At 36.2% G+C, this 25,520-nt stretch overlaps 2 protein-coding genes across 2 annotated transcripts; one reads left to right on the top strand and one right to left on the bottom strand.

Annotated features, from left to right (window-relative positions):
• Positions 1-6,581: 6,581 nt before the first annotated feature.
• Positions 6,582-17,235, top strand: LOC131167638 (phosphatidylinositol/phosphatidylcholine transfer protein SFH2-like). Its single transcript, XM_058126435.1, has 11 exons — positions 6,582-6,949; positions 7,060-7,088; positions 8,438-8,521; positions 8,649-8,702; positions 11,942-12,019; positions 12,270-12,323; positions 15,442-15,501; positions 15,583-15,678; positions 16,171-16,272; positions 16,367-16,447; positions 16,579-17,235. The coding sequence occupies exons 1-11, from the start codon at positions 6,904-6,906 to the stop codon at positions 16,894-16,896; spliced, it is 1,002 nt and encodes a 333-aa protein (XP_057982418.1). The 5' UTR covers positions 6,582-6,903; the 3' UTR covers positions 16,897-17,235.
• Positions 17,236-17,367: 132 nt separating this feature from the next.
• LOC131167627 (uncharacterized) lies at positions 17,368-25,093 on the bottom strand. The gene is made up of 5 exons (XM_058126424.1): positions 24,450-25,093; positions 20,393-20,478; positions 19,980-20,285; positions 19,739-19,822; positions 17,368-18,104 (listed from the first exon to the last, which is right to left on the bottom strand). Exons 1-5 carry the CDS (start codon positions 24,828-24,830, stop codon positions 17,654-17,656), a joined length of 1,308 nt encoding a protein of 435 aa, XP_057982407.1. The 5' UTR covers positions 24,831-25,093; the 3' UTR covers positions 17,368-17,653.
• Between the last annotated feature and the right edge of the window lie 427 nt (positions 25,094-25,520).

Below are 25,520 nucleotides of genomic sequence, written 5' to 3'. Positions count from 1 at the left end.
CTGGTAGGTTAGCTGGCTGTTGTCATGTATTACCCCCACATGACTGGGTTGTGTGGCCCGAAGGCGGGACCTGACAATGGTTGGCCGACCACTACCAAGTCAAACAGTAGTCTGTAGGTCCGATGTGTCTACCTAGACTGGTCCGTACACCAGGGGCGATAACAGCACACTTCTTGAAAATAACCACATCGACCATCCAATCTCACACCACTCCGTACAGCGGCGTTAACACAGATATCATGATCACGAGAACCATGGACACATAGCAATGGTACCGTGCAAGTGCTAGCCTAGACCAAGCCAACCAGGTTCTGATATCATATATATATATACTAAAACTGTGATACATAAATATCTCATATCATTTATTTTCATATCAATCATATCATTTCACATATATACGTGTATCATGAAAATCATTGGCCCGTACGCCGGTATTACACATTTTATCATAGTTCGGCCCGTACGCCGGCAAATCACATAGCACAGGCCGTACGCCGACAAATCACATAGCACAGCCTGTACGCTGGCAAATCACATAGCACGGCCCGTACGCCAGTAAATCTCATCCACATAGCACGGCCCATACGCCGGCAAATCACATATACATATAAAAATATCTCGGCCCGTACGCCGACATTCAAAAAAAAAAACAGTATTTCACAATATTTTTATACTCATGTCACACTAAACAAATTTTCTATGTATTCAACATAGCATCATTTAAATAGTATTTTCCAAATATAAATCATATATATAAATATATTTATTTTTCCTGAAACCAGATGCTACATATATATACATACATTTTCTCAAAACAAAACTAGTTTAGTTTATCCCCTTACCTGATTCCTGAAAAGCCCCTAAGAAAATCTTCCCCCGTACCCACAAGGTTCTCAACTCAACACCCTGAAAATGAAAATTCGCAGAATTAAAGTTTAGTATTTTCGTACGTACAACATTTTCTATAACTACCACTAAGTCAAATTTAACTTAAAAAGTCTTACCTCAACTTAGGGATGATTCCCAACGTTCCCAATCAACACCTTGGAACTGAAAATTTTCAATATTAAAGTTCAGTATTTTTACGCGTATATCACTTTCTTCAACTGTCAAAAATCCAAATATTGAATATAAAGCCTTACCTTGGATTTGGGATGAAATCCAACTTCGTTTCCATGACGATCCACTCCGGCAGACTTGTAGAGAACTTCGCCAGGAGCGTCGTGGTGGCTTCGATTTGTCGATCCGGCGTAAAATTAGCCCGAAATTGAAGAGAGAGAGAGTCGTAGGAGAGAGAGAGAGAGAGCACTTCCAAAAAAAAAAATCCAAGTAAGCTTCTTGAAGAAGCTTTCCACTTTTTATATATATATATATATATATATATATATATATTCCTTATCATACTATTCATTTTACTTGTTAATTTAATTAATTTAATTTATTTTATTATTTTATTTTATTATATATATATTTTTTAATTTTATTTTTTTCCCGGTTACTAAAAGAGTTACTACAATCACTGTACTTCCATATCTACATCCAAAAAATGAAATCTAGAGACAATTCCCACAAAACCATACTATCCTTACCAAAAACTTACCCTTCAAAAAGGGCAAATAAACGACATTATGTCAGCGGGACTTTTCCCACTCTCCTATCTGGGACTCCTGAAAAATTTATAAAGTTTAGGGGTGAGACACCTCTCAGTAAGGGAAATAAACTAATACCAGTGTGTAACAACATGAGTATACCGTGTTCTACATATACCATACATATCATATTCAGTACTGTTTATCAAATCTGGGAAAACATATGTATATCAAAACATGGCAGAACATACTGCATTTTCATAAACATTTCTCATCTCATATCATAATAAAAATAGCATAAAAAAACATCCTGGTAGGTTAGCTGGTTGTTGTTATGTATTACCCTCACATGACTAGGTTGTGTGGCCCGAAGGCGGGACCTGATAATGGTTGGCCGACCACTGCCAAGTCAATAGTCTAGTCTGTAGGTCCGATGGGTCTACCTGGACTGGTCCGTACACCAGGGGCGATAACAACACACTTCTTGAAAATAACCACATCGACCATCCAATCTCACACCACTCCGTACAGCAGCATTAACACAAATATCATGATCACGAAGACCATGGACACATAGCAACGGTACCGTGTAAGTGCTAGTCTAGACCAAACCAACCAAGTTCTGATATCATATACATATATTAAAAATCGTGATACTTGGATATCTCATATCAATAATTATCAAATCAATCATATCATTTTTCACATATACATATTTCATGAAAATCATCGACCTGTATGCCGAAATTACACATTTTATCATAGTTCGGCTCCTACGTCGGCAAATCACATAGCACAGCCCGTACACTGGCAAATCACATAGCTCGGCCCATACGCCGGCAAATCACATAGTACAGCCCGTACGCTGGCAAATCACATGGCTCGACCCGTACGCCGGAAAATCACATAGCACAGCTGGTACGCAGGCAAATCACATAGCTCGGCCCGTACGCCAGCAAATCACATAGCATAGCCCGTACGCTGGCAATTCTCATCCACATAGCACGACCCGTACGCCGGCAAATCATAGCACAACCCATATGCTGGCAAATCACAGTCACATATAAAAATCTCGGCCCGTACACCGGTTTTCCATCATAAAAATCCACATCATCCACATTCCCAGAAAACAGTATTTCACAACAGTTTTATACTCACGCCACACAAACGGATTTTCACATATTCAATCATATGATCATTTTCACAGTATTTTGCAAACATAAAACATATATATATATATACATTTTCCGCAAATTAGATGCTAAATATATATATATACATACATTTTCTCGAAACAAAACTAACTTAGTTTATCCCCTTACCTGATTCCTGAAAAGCCCCTAAAAAAATCTTCCCTGCACCCGCAGGGTTCCCACCTCAACACCCTGAAAATGAAAATTCTCAGTATTAAACTTCAGTATTTTCATGCGCACAACATTCTTATAACTAACGTAAGACCAAATATGGCTTAAAAAGTCTTATCTCAACTCAGCGATGATTCTCAACGTTCCCAATCAATACCCCTGGAAATGAAAACTCCCAGTATTAAAGTTTAATATTTCTACGTGTATAATACTTTTCTCAACTGTCACCAAATATTGAGTAAAAAGTCTTACCCTGGATTTGGGATGATTTCCAACTTGACTCCACCGACGATCCGCTCCGGCAAACTTATAGAGAATCTCGCCAAGAGCTTCGTGGTGACTTCAAATTGTCGATCTAACGTAAATCTGGCCCAAAATCGACGAAAGAAAGGGAGAGGACCGAAGGGGAGAGAGAGAGTGTGAGTTAGGTTCTTAATGAAGCTTTAAAAATCCGGATTTTCCCATATTTATAGAACAAGGGATTTCGTCGATGAGCCCGTACTTCATCGATGAGTCCTTCACAATTTTCGGCGACGAGACCTTGTATTTGTCGACGAAATCCAGGCTACCTCAGAACCCCTCTCGGTATTTTCTCGTCGACGAGCCCCTATGTTCTTCAACGAATTCTCTTAAGCCTTCGTCGAAGAATCCCTTGTATTCGTCGACGAAGTCCTGCTAATCCCCTTTTTTTCCCGTTTTGCCTTCTATTTTCGGTCTCCATTTCCCTCTCTTTATTATTTAAATACCATTACAAATTCAAGTCGTTACATCATTATAATTCTTACTACTACATATATATCGAAACGAAACTAAAATCGAACCTTTACGTCGGTTTTGGGTCAAAAATCGAAAATCCTCGAAATGAATTCCCGATCCGCTAAAATTATAGAGATTCTCCTCCTGGTCCACATGGTAGCGTCGAATCGTTGATTCCGGCAACAGATGGCCCGAAATCCTAGAGAGAGAGAGAGAAAGAAAATTTGGTTTCTTAACCTTTAAGCAAAACCAAGGATATTTATAAAAAAGTTGACCTGGCCAGACTCGTCGACGAGACATTGTCCTCGTCGACGTGCTACAAAAGGAAGTTCATCGACGTCAAGGTGGCCTCTTCGACAGGCTTGAGATTTCAAAATTTCCAAAAATCTCTCGGCATCTTCTCGTCGAAGAGCCACCGAATCTCGTCGCCGAGCTAAACAAGAGGTTTCGTCGATGAGTAAGGAAGCCTCATCGATGAGCCCTGCAGATTTTTGCCTTTTAAATTTTCTTTCTCTTTTTCTTATTTATTTAATACATTTATCTCTAATCGGGTTCTTACATATATAGACACACACACACACACACAATGTGTGTATTTTTTTTTTAAATTTTTTATATTCACGAATATTGAATAAAAATAAGAATGTACGGGTGTGTATGTGAAAATTAAGAAAGACTCATAAGTAGTTGTTGTAATCTTTGGTGGTTATGTGTAAGATTTCTATTTACTAAATTACTCATTAATTGGAATTTTTATTTTTAATAAAAATTCATAAAAAAATAGACATTTTTTGGAACACAATAAATAAAAAATGCACATTTAAAACTTCTTTTCAATTAGTAAATAGAGTTTTGTTAAACAATATTATGAAAATACTGAATTTGAAACATGAAATTAAATCAAAATTAAATATCGTTCACTTTAACAATATTTAAATGCCCTATACTCTTATAGAGCTTACGGATTCCCAGCAGTTTTTTTAAGTATTTTTCTCGATAGGTTTTGCTAGCTACAACTACCCCTCCTGGATAATTCATTTTAATTTGCTATTTTTATAGAAAAGATTGAAGAAGCCTTGGATCGGATGGATTCACCGACTTACTGTACACTTAAACCTAATTTAGCCCACATTTAAAAAAGATAACTCTTGTATTTTTAAAAAAAAATTAGAAAAAATATAAATATTAATGTAAATTAGTCATCTTCTTTGGTAAAATAAACTTAAATTTAAACCCGAACTTAATTTTTGAATAAATAAATTAAACTTTGACTAATTTTTTGTTAAATCTCGGACAACATAGTTCGATAACACTCTTAACCAAGACAAATCATAATTTTACCCTAAAAAAAGTTAACCAAACATTGATTTATGCCATTTTACCAAAGTCCTATGTAGCTTAAGTCAAAATCAATTAGGTTGGTATTAACTAGCAGTGGTTGCACCTTTGACCTGTCAAGCCATCCATTTAGACCCCTCTTAGACCCAAACTCTTCACAAAGAAATTTTTTAGCCCATTGAATGTTCAAGCAGCATCCCTTATGGAAAAGATTGAACCAAAAAAAAGAAAAAAAAATTATTTATTTATACTTTTTAAATTCTTGTTTAGTCACTTTGAAGATAAAATTATTTAAAATATTTTTTAAAAAAACAATAGTGTCTAAGGCTGTTAAAAATATTCAACTAGTCTACCGATATAATAGATCTGTTCCTCTACTATTTTTCACTTAAATATGAAGTTATTATTTTAAATGCAAACCCTTATGTTATATTTTTGTTGTGTCGATCCGTCAATGTTGTTTATTTTTAAAATACAATTAAAAAAATATCTTTATTGATTGTATCTCGTTATTGGCATCACACCACGTGATGTGATTATTAATTGTGGGTCCTACCTGATTCGGAGTGGCCTCAACAAAAATAAAAGGCGTCATAATCCATGATACTTACACCTGGATACCTTGATAATAAGATACGTATATTCACATGGTGTGATTATTACACCCAAAAATTTCTTGAACTTATATGGGCTTGCATTATTGAGAGAGAAAAAAATTATTGTACTAAGAAATTGGCTTTAATTTGAAGTATTATTACTACTATCATGTTTTATTTTTCACTGTGATGTATTATATTATTACAATTTATTTGGTATGGTAAAAGGAATGAATCAAGAGTGAAAATAAAGAAAAAATTAATAACAAACATGTATATAATATAAAGTTTAGTTCGTTTTCAAATATATGTAAGCTCTACTTAAATATTAATAATGCCGTATAATGAGATTGATGCGCTATAAGTATTTTTTTCAAAAAAATATTTAGGTCGGATGAAGAAAATTTATTTTTTATTATATTTTGTTATATATCGAATATTTTTTAGAATAAAAATTTGACGTGATACAATTATAAATTAAAAAGATAAAATATTAATGAAGTGTGAAATAGGCCAATAAAAAAATCAATTAGAAAACCATATATTGATTTTTTTTATATATATTTTTATTTTTTATGAAATGATTATGTATATAATTAATAAAATAACCTCAATTTTAAATTTTATAACATAAACTCTGCATTATAGTCTCAATTTTTTATTATTTTCTTAAAATATTAAATTGAAAAGGACAGTGCGCGCATTAGAATAACTAATTATTAATTGAGAAAAGAAAATAGAATCGAATCAATAATTTTTCTGGTGATATTCAATTACAGCATTTACAAATTATAAATAATTCCTAATTTAGCAAAAAATAATTTAAAATTTCAAATATCTATTTAATTTTTATCGCCTCCGTAAATTCTATTCTCCCGAAAAAGTGAGTTTCAGTTTTGTAGATAACAGGTGGACTCTGTACTCAGTTTGTATTTGTTGCTCTGATTCCTTACGATTATTTTAAATTCCAATTTCGAATACCTTTTGCTTCGTAGTGACCAGACCGTGTGAAAAAGGCTCAAATTTTGATATGGGCATCCCTTTTCCCCTTTGCTGACTCTCCCTCCCTCTCTCTCTCTCTCTCTCTCTCTAGATTTTGGTGATTTTTAGATTCTCACATCTGGGGTTATAAAAGCGAAGGCAGGATCAGAAAAAAATTCAGAAGACCCAGTTTTTATTCATCTTTTATTTTTTCTTTCCTTTTTAAATTTCTGGGTGTGTTTATAGTGTTGTTGTACAGAAATTAAGAAAGGGAAAATGGGATCTGAAGCGATCAAGCAATTCCAAACGTTGATGGAAGAAAGTGAGCTCATTTTGAAACCTGCAGTTTGCATTCCTTTGATTTCCTTCGATCTGTGCACACTAAATTTTGTTTTTGGTTTTTTTCGTTTTTGGGTTTTTCATTCGTTATAGTCGATGAGCCACTGAAGAACACCTTTCAGGTTAGTATCTCACTGCCTCTCTCTCTAAATGTTATGTTTGTTTAATGTCTTTAATATAAGTTCGCTCGATCTGTTTGGATGCTGAGAAAAGGTGGGAAAGATGAAAAAAAAAAATGGGGTTTGGTTACAGCTTACGACAACAGAGATTTCTACTCAGCTGAGCCTAATTCAAAGTCGTTAGCTCATTTTGGTGTTTTTTTATTTTATAAAAAAACATATATATATTTATATAAAATTGAAAACCCAGAATACCATCTCAAATAACTTTTAAGATTCATGGTTTTTTTCTTTTTAAAAAAATGAATCGTTTGATTATATGTTGTCGATGTGATCTGGTTGTTTGAAGTCAGAAGATTTTTCTGCTCCTTTTTTTTTTTTTTTTCTTCTTTTTCCGTTCTTGCGCTACTGTCTAATTCGCTGCTGTATCAATTTCACTTGAACTATTTCGTGTGCTTCACTTCAAAGAAAATTACTGAATAGCAAGTGAAGCCTATGAAGAGCTTTTAATAAATAAATTGGGGCTTTTTACACAATGTATGTTATGGTATCTTTTAGTTTCTCCCATTATAGTTGCAGAATGTACTTTACAACTTTGCATTTTGTTAAATTCGTCTGCTCCTATACTACCTATCCATGGTTGTTGAGAATGCAAAGCTAGTGTTTGCACTGGATTGGTCTTGCATCTCGGTTCACTTGGAACGTTGAATTCTTGGATTTCTTTTCCATTATGGATTTTCGAATGCATCACTGGCCTTGAAAATGCATAATGAACTTCTGCAGTTCATTTATATTAGAGGGCATTAAATTTTCTTCATTTTTAAAAATTGCTTTTTTAGTTTTGGACTTGTTCTGCTTGGAAACTAGGGTGTATGTTAAGGCTGCTGAGCTGGCTATTAGGTTTATTTCTCAAACAGCTGACAATGAATTCTAAAGTAGAATTGTAGATTGATCTTCAAAACTTGTAGCATCAGGAAGCAGTATCAATTTGACAACACAGCTTATATAAACTGTTGGATGCTATATGAGCCAAAGCATCTAGAGCTGTGAGTGTATAGAGTAGGCTTGGAATCATATCTGAAAATCTGTTAAAAGGATTATATGATTTTGCTTTGTACAACAGTTCTTATCTGTAGCAAGAGCTTTTGCCTGTTCGTTCAAACTGATTTTTCTGGGTTTTTTGTTTCTTGTGAATTATTGTGCTTATTTTTTAATCTGCCTCATAGATTTTAACTGCGAAATGAAGTTTCATAAATGAGTTATGTATTCTTATGCTGTGAAATTTGTTTTTTTTTTTTATCATATGATATGTATAATAGAATTTAACTTTGGCTTTGTATCATGAAATGCAGAATATGCATCAAGGTTATCCTAGTGAAACGTTAGTGCGTTTTCTAAAAGCAAGGGACTGGAATGTTGCCAAATCCCATAAAATGGTCAGACACATTATTTATTGTTAAAGATTTTAATCTAGCTGATTTTCCTCAAAACCTCTGTGTTCTCCTTCAGTTGTGATTTATCTTACTCTGTTCATTTTCTAATGATGATGCTATACTGTTCCAGTTGGTTGATTGTCTGAACTGGAGGATAAAGAATGAGATTGACAACATATTGTCGGTGAGTTTTATCATTACATAATCAACTAAATATTATATTTCAATTCTAATTGCAGCTGAAGTATCTCTGTTTTATGCATGATTTTGAAATTTCTTTACAAACTTGTATTTGGATCTGTGACCCATTACCTCTTTCTCTGTGTCTGTGTGTGTCTGAAAATTACATGTGTAGTACATCTTTAAACCTTGCTCCCAAATATCTGGGAAAAAGGCTAAACCTAAACAGTGATGGGTAATGAGGAGTTAAGCAGGAATGGTAACTCTCTGAGTTCACATGACACTTAGTGCATTTATTGTTAGTTAAAAATGAACATATACAGTATTTTTCTATGCAAAACTTGTGGAATTTAATTTTTATATTTATGTTCCGCTTCATTGTAGTCAATTCCACTGTCATTGGTTGTGAGGCATTACGATATGAACAACATTGATTGCAAGTAATAATATATATATATGTGTGTGTGTGTGTGTGTGATGTTTGTAAGGTGGATACTTACATTGCCTTTAGGAGCTCTTCTAGTCCATGCTCCATTTTTGGCCAATGAATCATGCATGGAATGTGAACTAGATCAACAAATGACACAATGAGGTGGCATGATCATTCTGGATCTAATATATTTACTACCACTTTTGGCTTGATCCTTGGATCTAAACCTGGTATCATTCAACATGGAAATAGATCTAATTTTTTTTAAATACCATTTACAGTATCTTTAGAATTTATTCTGATCCTCCTTTTGGTATCTATAAAAATGCATGGTGTAGCTCTTAGCCTCTGGCTTCTGTCTTGTTTTCATTATAATGGTAGTAGAAGGGGTAGGTATTAATGTAGAATAATTACAAGGGGCATGGGTAGACCTAAAATAACTTGGACTGAGATCGTAAGGATTTAACGGCCCTCCATTTGTAAAATGATGTTGCTTATTATTGTGCAAATTGACAGAAAAGGGTTCATGTACTGACACACCCAGTGGATCTTAATGATTGGTGTGTTGTTTTTTTTATCTATAATGGGTTATTTGTATTGATCTCAAGAATATATACAATATGCACTGGGCATAACCAGGCAAAAGGAAGCCAAGCTCCCAACAAAAACCATCAAAAAAACCTGGGCATACCCAGGCGCCAGGAGGCCAGTCAAAACAAGGGAAATAGATAAAACAGTTATCCTAACAAAGGAACATAACAACTGAAAATGACTCCAAGACCCATTAAGTATCCAAGGATCTCGGACCCCAGTCCAAGGAGAACAAGGGGAATCTATTATAAACCACCCTGAACATGTGCCTCTGAATCACTTCGAACACCTCTTCCGGGGAAATTATCTCTCCTTCGAACTTCTTCTTGTTCCTGAAGTGCCAAATGAAATAAACAGTGGCAGCCACAAACCTTCTTTGCTATTGGTTGCACTCCAGTACCTTTTTGCCTCCTTATGTAACTATTTCAGCGCAACTTTCAAAGTTGACATGCATCTAGTCAACCCCAGCCAAGATTTAACCATTACCCAGACAACTGCAGAATAACTACACTTAAAGAAAATGTGATCCACAGTCTCAATGTCATTCTTGCAAAGCACACAGTCATGGTCCATGTCTTCACCTTGCAGTTTATCATTAGTAGACAGTTTGCCCTTGATTCCCAGCCACAAGATAAAAGAATGCTTAGGCGTGCTTCTGCTCTTCCCCACCTCTTTGAACCAAGTGACCTTTTGCCCTTTTAATCTCCAAAAACTGTAGATCGGAGAAGAACTAACCTGGCCATCCAGCACCTACTGACCCAACAGATTGTCTGCAGTAGTCTGATCTCCACAACCCTGAAGAATCTCATTTCTCATCTCCAATATCTTCTTCATAAGGGGGGAGTCCTCCCTTTTGGGAGCAACATCCCAGAAGTTACTGCCTTCCAGATATACATGGTGCGCCCACTTGGCCCATAAGGAATCCTTCTTCCCGTGAATGTTCCATAGAGCTCTGGTAAGGAGAGCTTTGTTCCAAGCAAATAAATCAAACACCCCAAGACCCCCTTCTTCCTTGGGCAAGCAAATCTCCCTCCAAGCCACCAGTGGTTTTTTCCTACCACCCCAAAGAAAGGTACGGCATAACCTCACAACATGTCCCAACACAGCTTTCGGGATGGGGAAAATAGACAGCCAGAAGCATTCAATACCTTGTATGACAGAGTTGATCAATTCTAACTTTACTGCAAATTAAATTGTATGATCTGGCCATGCACCAAAGAGACCTGCAATTTTATTAACCAGGGGACCATAGTGCACTGCATTCAGCCTCGTAGAGGCCAGGGGAATACCCAAGTAACTGAAAGGGAACTCCCCATCTGCAAAACCTGTTGCTCTTCTAATCTCCTCCAGCTCAATCCCCCAGCTCAACCCCACCAATCCGAGCCGTATACATATTGGACTTCAAACTGTTAGCTTCAAGTCCAGAGCATGCAGAGAACCTATTAAGACAATCCATTACCAGCTTAATTGATGTGAGATCCCCTCTAGCAAACAGAATCAAGTCATCTGCAAATGCAAGATGTGTGATCTTCAAGCTCCCACATTTAGGGTGAAAGTTGAAGTCAGAATTATGGTCTGCTTGGTCTTGTCGTCGTCGTTGTTGTCGGCGGTGGTGGTGTATTTCGCCATCAAATACTCATCGTTTGTCATTCTTTGATAGAAGAAGGTTTTGTAGTTTTCTTTATGTTGAAATCAGGTTGCTCCTGAAAGTATTTTCCCCTTTTTTTAATAAGTAAAAGGTAATTTGTATTAAAAGGTGCAAACAGTGGCACCTCAAAACAGCATTAAAAGAATTATAAAGCATCTGCATCAAAACACTTAACTCAAGTTATGAGTTCTGGTGTAAATTTTCCAGAACAAAAAAAAAAAGTGAGTGAAGGGTTTTTGTACAGAATTCTTTTGGTTCATAGGCTCTTTTACTTCTTTCCCTCCAAATGCTCCAGAACATGAAAATGTGCAGTGGAGCCATGTTCCACAACTTGTTAGACGAACCATCTCAATCTCCTACCTTCCAGAAATTGAGAAGAGAATCAAGAGGCCTCACCCAGGAGGCAAGATATTTGAAACCATGGAAGTTAAAACTGAACTTCAACTTGTAAAACTTAACTATTGATAATGAGAAATGGAATTAATTTGCAGAAAGTTGTGATTCAAAACTATGTTGGTAAATCCGCCTTGTGATCAACAATTCATTCAGTTACTGATTTTAATTTTTTATACAGAAACCAATCATCCCTGTAGATTTGTACAGAGCAGTTCGTGATTCACAGCTTGTTGGGTTGTCAGGTTACTCAAAACAGGTGTGTGATTTATACACATTTATTTTAGCTCAGCCTTTTATTGCTGTTCTGTCATAGTGGCTTCCCAAGTGGGTTGGCAATTTGTGTTTACACGATCTTATGAAATATTTGCTTTCCTATGTTCTTAAATTTCTTCTTTCTCCTATCGTAAAATTTTTTAAGAAGTTCTTATATTTATAAGGAATGCCTTCCATGATGATAATAATTGCAATCTGATGTTTCATTTTCTTTTTGAAATAAACTTCGCCAGGGTCTTCCTGTTATTGCTATTGGTGTTGGGTTCAGCACATATGACAAAGCATCTGTGAGTATATTACATTTTATACTGTCTTAAACTTTTAATTATGGTGGTTACGTGGTTACCAGTTTACATGAATAGTAGGAACTGTATGGAAAATTTTAAGGTATCATCTAAGCACAATTGGTCATTCGCGGTATGTCTATATATCACACCCACAGAACAACCCCCCCCAAACAAAAAAAAAAGTGATGAAAAAAGGAAGATGGTGCAGAAAGGAATTAAGGATTTAAATTATCTAGCTTTGAGAAAATCATGTAAAGGAACAAGGCTTATATCCTCCTATTATCTCGGGGACTGCTTAATGATAAACTATGCATAAATCACTAAGCCTCGCATTATTTCTCTTGAAAATATACATCATTTGAGCTGCCACAATATGAGAGCAGTTTCCATATTCCTTTTAGACTCTCATTGTGTAGCCTTATTCCTGTTTAGAACTATTTGAGGGCATCCATAAACACCAATCAGTTTGTAATCTGGTTGGTTGCTATGATAGAAATTATCACTTATTTTTCTCTAGGGTGATGTCTTACTTTGGTTAGTAGTTCCGCTAGCCGCCCTTAATGCTTTACAGCACTTCTTACTACTTTGTTCTTGGCAGCACGATGACTAGAAAAAATTCCAAAGGACTTCCTTCGGTACAGCTTGGGATGAAAATTAAAGTTGAATTGAAAGGTGGTTTGTTATCTTAAGACTCTGGCTGGTTTGGGCATCAGTCATTTGGTTGGCAGAAGTAGAGCTTGGGGTTTGCCTTTTAGAATTTTTTTTTTGGTGGGGTTGGGTCGGGTGAGTTTTTGGCTATGGGCATGTCATTTCATGTTGACAAGGAGGTGCCTTGGAGCAATGTGATTTGCAAAATATGTGATGTCAGGAGATTCAGGATAGTTCATTAGCTTGAGAGGCAATGAGATTTTGGAAAGGAAGGATGAGAAGGTTGAACAAATTAGTGAGGAGATGAGATTTTTTATTTGGGGATTAGGGCAAGTGATTTTTTGGCAATGACTCCTGGATCTGAGGCTTTAATTTGGTTGTTCAATATTTTTTAACAAAACTGGTACCGAACTGATCAACATTGGTACGCAGAAAAGCTTACTGATCCCAAAATGAAGACTGTAGACGTTCCATTAACCATGTCACATTGTTTATCAGTTTGCTTAAGTTTATAGTAGTAAAGGTGCGCTTAGGGTGACGAGGATAGCACCTCATAGGGGTCGAGGCAAGGTGACCTTCAAAGTGGGGCGCCTCATGCATGTTTACCTTACACTTTTCTTTTTTTTTTATATTTTTATGTCAGTCATCTGATTTGTATGTACAATTCTTTTATGCAACATGCAAGACAATTATTTTATTTTATCTTGCATGTTGCATATAATATCTCTCGATTCTCTGGTAGCCAGCATTCTTCTGAAAGAAGGAAAAAAATTCTCAGCATCCCATGAGATAGGCAGGGCTGCGATTGAAGGCCAACACTAGGTTCCCAAGGCCAACTCTCAAGCTTTGATTGAAGGCCAACTCACATTCTTTTCTTCTCTTTCTTCTTCTTGATCATCAAGGTCTTTCATATTTTTTTTTTTCTCAGTTCGCAATCTTTTCTTCTTCTTCCCACTTTTTTTTATTTATTTATTTGCTTTTTTTTTTTTTTGTGGAATTCCTACTTTTTCCTGAAATTTCTACTCTGCTGCTCTCAATCTTGTTATTTCATTTTTCTGCTTCTTCTGGCCTGCTGTGCTGCTTTCTGTCAGAGATGTCACCATCCTTTTTGATGTTCTATTTCTGCTCCTGCTTTGCTCCTGGTCCCCTTATTTTCTTCTTCTGGACTCCTCTGCTGCACTCAGTCAAAGCTGCTTTGACTCCCCATTTCGATCATTCCCCCCCCCCCCCCTCCCCTCCCTCTTGTTTTGCTGTTTTATTTGAGGTTTCTCTCTTTTTCCTGGAAGCATTTCTTTTTCTTGGCTTTGCTGCTTCGGTTATCTGGAATTTCTGGCATGAATACAGTCCTGTTTTCTGGAAGTGCTGCTCTGCTGCTGCTGCTGCTGCTTGTTTCTACTTCTATTTTTTGGAATTTCTGGCATGAATATTGCATATTATTGAAAAATATTTTGGTATTTTAAAATTCATATATTGCTCTTTTTTTTATGTTTTATTTGAGGATTTTTTTTCCTGGAATCATTTTATTCTTGGCATTTCTGCTTCTGTGATCTGGAATTTCTAGCATGAATACTGAGTGCGGTTTTCTGGAAGTGCTGCTCTGCTACTGCTTTTGTTTTTGTTTTTTGTTTTTTTTTTTTTTTTGGTTTTTATTTTAACCGCCTGCTTATTTTTGCTTCTATTTTCTGGAATTTCTGGTGTTAATATTGCATATTATTGAAAAATATTTTGGTATTTTACACAGTAGCACCTAGTGTGGTTAGCATCAATTGTGTTTGGACGTCGAAGCTTACAAATTCAGACATTAGCGCTAATGTGCTGAGGATCAAGAATTCATTAATGTAGTGCATTTTCCACCTTTAATAAATATGCACCTCACCTTCATGAAGCATGTCCTTTGCCTCACACCTAGGCTCCAGATTGATGACATCCTAGGGACTTGGTGATCCCACATAGATGTCATATGTTGCTTAACGGCATATGAATTATGACATATCACTTTCATATTGCTTTTCTCCATCTAGGGTGCTTCAGAGGTTTTCCTTGTGGTCGAGGAAGGAAGAAGAAGCCTTTTACAAAGAACAGGCTGGGAACAAAATTATAAATAAATAAATAAATAAATAAGGGACTGCAAACAAAATCCATGGAGTATTATGGAGGAGTACTGAAGTCTCACCACTTCGAGGAGGTGGTTTTGTAATATTTTGAGAGGTTGTGATTTCGATTTTCTCATACTTCATATTTAGGGATTCCTCATTTAATATTTATCAAAAAAATGTTCTATGCTCCTTGCGGTCATTTTTCTGTGCATACTTCTTTGGACACAACAGAGGATGCACCACAATTCTTTTGAATTGAACTAAATTACTTGGCATTACATGTCTTCAAGGTGCTTATATATGTCTTTACACATAAATTTTTTTTTTTTTTCGGGTTCATGATTTTTCCCCTATATTGTTGCCCCTTGTTTTAGGTCCACTACTATGTGCAGTCGCACATCCAAATGAATGAATATAGAGATCGTGTAATATTGGTGAGTATGGCCTCTGTAATCTTGAGATTGTGAATAATATAATCTTTCTGACCTGTAGCCTGACAATTGCTTCTATTGTAGCCTATGGCAACAAAGAAGTATGGACGACATATTGGTACCTGTGTGAAAGTTTTGGATATGACTGGTTTAAAGCTTTCAGCACTAAACCAAATACAGGTATCATTGGATCTGTATAAACTTGCGATAAAGCTCTTTTAATTGTTGTAATTTGTCCAAAATTTAACCCTATCAATGCTTAACTTTTTTCTTTTTGATGAACAGTTAGTCAATTACTTAATGTTGTGCTTCAATACAATAGAATCAGTTCATGATAGGTTATTTAGACTTTTCAGTTTTGATGCTAAATTTCAACTGAAATTATCTTCTATGTTGGGTCATTTCTTATATATTCATATGACAAGTAGCTGGCAGTTTTTATTTTATTTGGAGAATTCAAGGAATGCCTGCATAAGGGTGCCAAGTCTTTTCAAAAAAACAATTTTACCTAACTGCTGCTCTTTTGAGCAATCCTTAGGTTATACAATTGTTGAGTAAATTCTATTGTCTTGAGAAGTTGATGTGCATGCAGACACTGCTTTAGCTCATTCCAGAAAGAACATGCTTTTGTTAAACCCTTGTCATTCACATCTGTTTCATCTGTTAATGCAGCTGATGACCACAATATCTACTATTGATGACCTAAATTATCCAGAGAAGACAGACACATACTACATTGTTAATGCACCATATATATTTTCAGCCTGTTGGAAGGTTTGCATCTATCTTCAAGGAGAGACATCAGCACCATTATTTTAGGGACTCATTAGGGTAGCAACTGCTTTAATCCTTTCTCAACTGTTGACAGGTTGTAAAGCCTCTTTTGCAAGAGAGGACGAGGAGGAAAATTCAGGTCCTGCAAGGTTGTGGGAGAGATGAGTTGCTAAGGGTAAGGCAGCCAGCTTTCTTCTTGCCTTTCTACTCCTAGTTCCTCATTTTAACTTGTGTTTGACTTTGTGCATCTCTCTCTACTCAAATAAGGATAACTTTTAACTTTGTCTGCTTGCAATTTGTGTGCAGATAATGGATTATGCATCCCTCCCTCATTTTTGCAGAAGAGAAGGATCAGGATCATCCCGGTCTTCACGAAATGGAACTACAGATGACTGTTATTCTTTGGACCACACCTTCCACCAACAACTTTACAATTACATTAAGCAGCAAGCAGAACTCGTGACTTCATGTGCACCACTTAAACAGGGATCATTCCATGTTGATTGCCCCGAGCCAGACGTGGATGAATCCGACATTGCCAAGACAATAGAGTCTGAGTTCCACAAGTATGGAGATCAAAATGGCCTCGCAAACTCGCTGGCTGGACTAAAAGTCAGTGATTGATTGATGTTTGAAGAGTAACGGCCTTTGGTGGGTGGCTAATTGCCCCATGGTGCAATGTTCATTTACGTGATGTTATAGTATTTGCTTGCATTATCTCAATGCAGGCTTCGGATGTAATAGCATTCACTTACGAGTAGTATTCCATGGTCTTTAGCTTTCTGTACTGAAAAATTTGCAGCTAGGGTTGGTGATTGGCTGGCTCTACACTAACGCATTCCAGGCCAAGGTTTTAGCCAGTACTTCCTTTAGGAAGAGGCTTGAAGCTTCTTGTAAACTTTCGAGTTGAAGCTTGTTCATCCAAATCAGTATTAATCAATTTTGGTAACTTGATTGAAACAATGACATACAAGTTGCGTCCTAATAGCAACACAAACTATCTGTACAATGGGTGAAAGCATAAAAACCACCCCCAAAAACCCAAATGAAAAGAATGTTGTACTTGAAAATTTTTAGCATGAACAAAAAGGGTCGTTGTAGAATCAAATATGATTAACATTTGAATTAAGATTTTTCAAACCAATATTCACATGCATACAAATACACAACTTCTTCCAGATATTAAACATGAAAAGAAAAAAATAATAATAATTCAAGTGTCCCATATCATATCCTGGGGCGTAGGGCATAGGTTATCTTCTGAATCCATTTGAAGATTTTGTTCAGGAAGCACCATAACCAAAAATGACACAAACAGCCCATAAATGTTGATGAAGAAAGGCAAAGCCATTATATAACACGATGAAGTTCGAAATTTGTTTTACCTCAACTGCTTGTAGCAGCTGTAGGCAATGGCAACTGAAACGGCGGCACAAACAACAGCAAGGGTTGCATATGCATCTTCACGCTCCCAACTCTCAAACCAGGTTGGGGTCGTACATGCTTTTCTGGTGCAAGTTTTGCCACTATTTGTCCGAGAAATTTTCCTCCTGCTGCTTTTCTTATCAGCCATAGGCTTTGTATCCCTTTCATTTGTATTTTTGGGATTATCCATGCTTTTGGACATGTGGTTTTCACAAGAAGAGGCTGTTCCATTTTCCTGGCAACAGCCCATAGCCTCAGATTGAGATCCACAAGCAGAAGTATTTCCCTCATTAGTTTGGGTTTGTATAGGCTCTCTTGCAGTCTTTCCAACATTGGTTTCACTGTTTAGTTGGAGCCTTAGTTCTTGGGATTTTCTCTGTTCTTCTTCAGGTAAGCCCATTTGACCCCTGCACATAATTTAAAAGTTGTATTAAATCCCACTAGATAGTTACAAATTAATCAAGTACATAGACATTTGCATGGAGAGGACAAATTTATAACACATCTGGGGGAAGATTGTCTGGCCATAAATTCACAATTCATACTCCATGTGAGCATATAACACCTCTAAGCCGATTAATTGATGCAATTTGCATCACATTTGGAAAAAAAGCTAGAAGTATATGAATAGTGTAATATGGTAATCATGGACAAGTTGGTTATCAGGGTGGGAGCCAGTGAAGGCAAACCCACATCCAATGAACCCAAAAAGGAAGAGGGGGAGAGACTCACAGACCAGGATACACATAGAGCAAATAAAAATACCAATAACATAGGATGGTTAAATCTTTGAACTACTGCAGTTGCAGTTGTGCTCTTAAACAAATGTAACACCTAGTGCACAAAGGCGGCTCCCATGCCATTGGTGTCATGTGCTACCTGACCATAGATTATAATCAGAACTTAAGAGTCCTGTATGATTTCCAGAAAATCCAGCACCCAGAAGTTCAGTACTTGGGATGGTAACTACCCTATCAGACATGCAACAAACAACAGGGTTGAGCATTTCAAATGAGAGATATCTATGTGATTTATACCCACCTCAACTTCATTGCTCAATCAATCCCTTTTCAACACTCACAGCAAGCTTCTACATGAGAACCCTTACTGAAGATTGATCAAGAAAATTGAAAATTTTTGGCTGCTATTTTAAGTTCCCTTCAAACCTATTTAAGTCCTTGTTCTGACAACAATTAAATTAAAGATGCACCAATTTTCATTGTAGTCATAAGCCACAGAAAAACAGGACATCTTTAAGGAGGAAGACCGTGCATGGAGCTATGAATTTGAGTTCGAATTGCCTACTATCTCAAGAAAATCAACTAAGCTCGTTCCCAAACTAATCTATACAATTGTCTAGAAAAAGAAGCAATGAGGCTACCTTGGAATGCGGGATATACACATGACAAACAAAATCAGTGAACAAGCAAAATAAGTATAAATTAGTAAACAAAAAAGTATAACAGTTACTCATGATGATAGGGGTCGTATTGCTCCTTGTTTCCCAAAATCTAAACAAATGCAAAATTCCATCAGTTCGAAATAGAAAGTAATTTTCTGTAACAAAATACTGAAAATAGTAACATGTGGGATAAAACCTTCATAAACAAAAATGGCTGTTTAAAAATAGCCCTCAAGATTATGTGTATCATCTTCATCACTACAAATAAAATAGCTGCTTGTAAGAGGGGGGGGCAGCCCAGTGCACAAAGCTCCCACATACGTGGGGTCTGGGAAGGGGCGGACCACAATGGGTTTATAGTACACAGCCTTACCTTGCATTTTTGCAAGAGGCTGTCTACACGCTTGGAACCTGTGACCTCCAGGTCACACGGCGACAACCTTACTATTGCGCCTAAGCTTTCCTTCAAATGAAATAGCTGCTTGTGATTTTCCAAAATGGTATTAAAAAAAAAAAATCCAATGTGATTTGCATTACAGAGCTAGGAACTGACAGAAAGTATCTGCACGCATCCAAAACATATAGCTGGTTAAACAACAGTAGCCTAATTAGTGAGAAGATGCAGGAAATGAAAATTACCTCCAAAGCGCATCTACTATCTCTCCTTTCCCAATATGTTGTTCAAGCAACATAGGTACATCATCTGGAGTAACATACCCATACCTACATAAAATCAGGGAAAAAAAAAAAAGGTTCTATTGTCGATCAATTATATAATATACTTTGGGTAGCAAAAGGCATGAACCTACCAAAAATAACAATTCATGTAAAAGATGAAGGCATTTGTCAAAGTACATTAACAGAACTGCTTATCCCTTACCAGTGCCCAGTGACATCTCCATCACTATTTGATCCAAATATGATCACATTTCCTGCATACTTATGCCCCCCAATGTGTGAGCAGGGACTAACAGACACTTTACCGTTAAGACCATGCAACTCTATCTCTTCTTTGAATCTAGCAACCAGAGAAGGTCCACAGACTCCGCATCGGCGATCCCGTGTCCCATGAGAACATACAAATACATATGAACCCTTTAATGTTTCAGGAGTTCCAGGCAGCCATTCACCATCCTTGACAAGCACTTCTTCAACAAATGTGTCAACATCAAAATGCGTCAATCTCCTGCATCAACATCATTATAAGAATTTTTTTTCTTTTTGCATGTGTTTCTTTTTTTTTTTTTTTTTTTTTAAGAATAGGGTGAGGGGGGTGGAGGAGGGGTTGTTGACCTGTATCTAATCATGTCTGGAAATATCAATACATCCCCATTTGATGTCTCTGTTCCATCATGTCCCTCGCATATTGTTAAGCGGGTCTTCAAAAGAAAATGGGGAAAAAAGAGACAAGATAAGAAGGCAAACCCTCAGACAATACTATAGCAGGAAAAGGACATTTGCACATTGAGCAATACAAAAATTCACGATTCTTTATGCAATGGATGCAAAACAAAACCAAAAAAGACAAAAAAAAAACAAAACAAAACAAAACAAAACAAAAAGAAAACAATAAAAGGTAAAAACAAAACAAATAACTCTTCAAAATTTTCCAAAGAGAAGCCTTTCATATTATACAGACAAGCCTCTATTTAATTGCTTGAGAAAATTATCCACTGTAAGCATCTTCATAAACATTTCTCCAAGCTATGTCCAAGGTACTACAGGCTGACAAACAAATCCAGGGGACACAAGCAATTCCATAACACCAAAATAACCTGAGACAGGAGGTTAGAACCTAACTTCACAAAAATAATTAGTGTTTTAAAAGGCGTTCTCAAGGCACACCTCAATATGTTTTCAGGCAAAAATGCCCCAAGGCATACATTAAATTGCGTAACTACCCAAATGTGTATGCCTTTTGAAGCTGGGCATACGCCTCAGCCAAAAAAAAAAAATCGCACCTTTCACGCTTCAGAGTTTAAGGTGTATGCATGTTGATTCCCCCATCAACCTGTTTTCTGACATATATTTTAAGAAATAAAAAAAGGGCATATTAGGGCACAAATGCCCTTTTGTTCGTGCAAGGTCCAGTCCCTCCTCAATGATGGTAGCCCCTCAACAAAGCATCCCTCTCGATGAAGCAACACCCTTAACAAAGCCTCTCTTCAACAAAGCTGTGTTGATCTTTCTCTAAAAAGACTCCTCCGATGCCATCATCTCTCTTGTAGACCACGATTCCTAATCTTCTCTCTTTCTGATGGGCCAATTGGTGTCTGAGTCCTTCTCTCATCTCACATCTTGACAGTCTCTCTCTTTCAAATGATTTCAAGTCTGTGTCTCTCGTCAAGTGGTCTCCCGCTCCCAGTCCACAGATGAGCTGCTCCTCCACCCTTTTTTGTGTCATGTCATTTCTACTAGGTGTGAATAGAATTGATTTTGGAAAGTTGTATTGAATCTTATGATTCGATTCAATTCAATTCTCAAAATTGGAATTTCAATTCACGATTCTAATCTCAATTTGACAACTATGTTATATGTTTTTCAGCTATCAGCATAAAAAATTGTTTGCTTTAAGAGGTTAAGATTCATTGTTGGTATGGCTAAGTTATGTGGATCCCTATAGAAGTTCTGCAATGATTTTTCCGTGGGGAGAAAGAACTTTTCGACAGTTTCTATTTTAAGTTAAATTTGGAACTCTAATGAAACTGTCAATTGTGATGCCTTCATCCTCCCTAGAAATATTTCCTAGAATCTACCAGTGTAGTGCTAGTAGTTATCTTGTCTATTACCCACTTCTTCAATTTTTGTAACACAAGTCCTCATGTATTCTGCAGTTCAGCATGTAAAACCTGGTCTAATTAGAATCCTAATTTTCTGAACCCCAATATTTTTCTTTTTAAAGTTCGGAATCATACATTGTATAAATTAAAATACATAAGGAAGAGAGGGCATATAAATAATGCAAGAACTTTGCTCCTCAAATTATTTTTCTGCCAATATTGATTATTGACATGGTGATTATCTATAATAAAACTCAAAGGGGCTCAATTTCTTCAAATCTGGATCTACATAACCTTTCTTCAATATGTTGAATATCTAATTTAGACAAAGGATGGTCCAGTGGAAAGAACTTGTCCCGTACTTCATTTTTAATGTCAAAGTTGAATATTCTGAATTTCATGAACTGAGAATTGAGTTGAATAGTAAGATTTGGCACTAATTCTAAAAGTTTGTTGTACCACATGTGCATATCTAAAACAAACAAATTATGATAAAAATTTTAAAATAAAATATATGACCTATAGTCATAGTAGTCAAATCATATTCAAACCGTGAAACAAGATCTAAAATTTGTGAATCAAGAATCAAATCATAAGATTCAAAGTGATTCTAAAATTCTGCTGTACTATACATCTATATATCCAAAACAAACAATTACATTAAAATTTTCATATGAAATATATTAATGAAAATTGAATGATCATATGCCCTAATATACTTAACATACACATATATGCATGAATAAAAAGTATGCTGTTTACTAGAAAGCTAAGAAAGCAAAAGTAGGTTGCATTTCAAATGTCAAAATGTCAAAATGTTAAAATGTCTCCATATCTAAACTCTGTTAAAATGTCTCCACGTCTAAACTATCCTAGCTTAAAAAAAAAATATTCTTGAGAATAATCAAACAAATGGAGACTCTATAGGATTGGTGAACCCCTTTTTGTATAGTAATCCAAAATTTAAAAGCAATTCAAAAAAAGATAAAAAGTTGAGGATTTTATTTATATTGACTCTAGAGGTCCTTGTAGAATATTTTAAGGCCTTTTGCATTAAAAAATAGCAAAATTTTGGTTTTCTGAATAGTTGGTTTGACTAGTAACCAATTGGATTTGTTGTACCTAGGATTTGGGGTGCGCATGAAAAATTTTTTTTAAAAAAAAAAGTGAACCAAATCATAAAACCAAACCAAACCAAAAAGTTGGTTAACCATTTTTTAGATTCGGTTTCAGTTTGGAGTTATTAATTTTTTTGGTTAACGGCTTGGTTTCGGTTCAGCCCATGCAATAATTGCGGTTAACCAAACCAGACCGATACATTATAAATATTAAAAATATATATTATGTAATTATATATTACATAATATTTTAATAATTATTATATTTTAAAATAAAAATTTTGTTTTTAATAACAATATAAAACTTGGGTTTGTTACTTTTATGCTATTTTTTTAGAATTAGAACTTGGATAATGGATTTTATTTATGTTCGATTCATGGATAGATGTTTTTAAGCTTATGTAGGATGCTAATTTAAAATTTATAAATTTAAAACTTTTTAATGATGATTGAATTTTAATGTTGGAATTGTAAAATTTACAAGTTGATTTTATGGAAGAAAAATGTCAATCTGTAGTGACTTTAAAATATTAAATTAAATCTAACAGCTCAACTTGATTAACCAGTGGATATTGGCTAACAAAATTTTGGTTAACCATTTAAAACAGTTCAGTTGCAGTTAGCATTTTTTGGCGAACTGAAATTTCAGTTGGGTTACGATTCAAAAGGTATGCCCTACCTGGGATAGATGTAAATGCTTGCCTGAATCACGAATAGTAAGATTTTAATAGTGAATTGTAAGAATCATGAACAATTCTTGCTTTTTTTCATCTGTGGACTGGACAATACCAGAAATTTTTTTTCCATTTACTCAAAATCAAAGCTAACCACATTAAAATTTCAAGCAAATTTAAATTATTAAATGCGAAGACGAACCAAAAAATCATGCTCACATTCCCAAAATCATGCAATAACACAAGCCACAGATCAAAACATTAGAAACCCAATACAATTCACTCAAAATCAAAAAATTTCCACAACAAAATTACGAGCAAACTCAAATTACTAAATGGAGAAGTAAAATTCTATAAAGCCACAGTTGTATCCCGGAATCAGGCAACCGAACAGAACACCACAAACCCAATTCAATTCACTCAAAATCAAAGCCACCCACATCAGGATCAGAGCAACTAGGGTCCCAATCGCAAACATACTTCTTTATGTCACCCAAAAGCACTCACGAAGATAAAAAATACCCAGAAACACCACAATGCTAATTCAATTTACTAAACATAAAGTACGATTCCACAAAGTCGTAGCCCTAAAACCACGCAATAATCTAAACATTTATCAAAATGCCAAAAACCCACTTCATTTCCCTCGAAATCAAATCCACCCACATAAAAATCACGAGCAACAAGGACCCAAATACTAGAAACCCAGTTAAATTCACTCAAAATCAAATCAACTCCAATCAAGATTACGAGGAACAAGAAGGTCTCGACCACAAACCTGCTTCTTCATCTCACCCTTTCTTGCCACGACAGCGGCGGAGAGGAGCCTCGGCAAGCGATCGAACTCCGCAGCCTCGATGCGGGCGGGCCACACCTGGGGATTCTTGTAGCAAAGGAACACGTGGCGGTCGTACTCCTGCACGGTCCCGGCGAGCGGAGTCTGCCGGAACTCCGGCCTCGAAAACCCGAATTCGGCGTCGCTGCTGCCACCGCTGCTCCCGCTGCCGTCGCCGCCGAGAAACCCCTCGTTCTGGAAGCTCCCGGCGGCGCTTCCAATCTGAGAAGTGGTGGGTTCCACGAGGTAGCTGTCCCCGTTCGGGGACAACGAAGAAGAAGGGTTTGTGAATGTCAGAATCTCGTCTCCTCTATTGCTCGCCATTAAAATCGTAGAGAGAGAGAGAGAGAGAGAGAGATTGTTTGGATTCTTGGATTCCTCCGGTGGGACTGGAAGAGATTTTGAGATTTTGGGTGCTCTGCGTTGGCCTGCTGGACTTTTACCCACCGAGGGTGATCATATGCCACGTGTCATCCAGAGGGGTATTGTATTTGTATAGTGAGAGTGAGAAGAGTGTGTTCAAGGTAGTGCGGTTTGCTTCTGCACCATACACTATTACAGTATATTCTGCTGTCTCTGCACAGTGCAGGGGATGTGATGTGAAAGACTACAAACATAAAGTGGGTTACGTTCTTAATTTGACTCATTTTGTGACTATTTTATTTAAGTATAATTCAAATTCTTGGAATAATTTGACACTTTGTGCGGGGATTTTTTATTGTTAATTGACAAAACAATTAAATTTGATCAAGTTTTGACTAAGACACAGAATGATTTCAATAGCAAAAATTAGGATTGCAAATGTGTCAAATCTTTGTGTGTTTCCCAACAAGAATTTCCAATCTTAAATTTAGTTAAGATTGTGCAATTTTAGGCCATATCTTTGTTCAGATGTCCATAAATCTAAATCTAACGATTGAGATGGCAAACTCACACACACTGCGTAAGCAGACTTGCTTTGTCGTAAAACTTGAAAGCCAAATAAGCATCTAATAGAGACTGTTTTGCGGATGA

The sequence above is a fragment of the Malania oleifera genome, chromosome 1 (genome assembly GCF_029873635.1).
Source record: "Malania oleifera isolate guangnan ecotype guangnan chromosome 1, ASM2987363v1, whole genome shotgun sequence".
NCBI classification, from domain to species: domain Eukaryota; kingdom Viridiplantae; phylum Streptophyta; class Magnoliopsida; order Santalales; family Ximeniaceae; genus Malania; species Malania oleifera.
The sequence above is the reverse complement of the archived record's forward strand: the minus strand, read 5'-3'. Positions and strand labels throughout refer to the sequence as shown.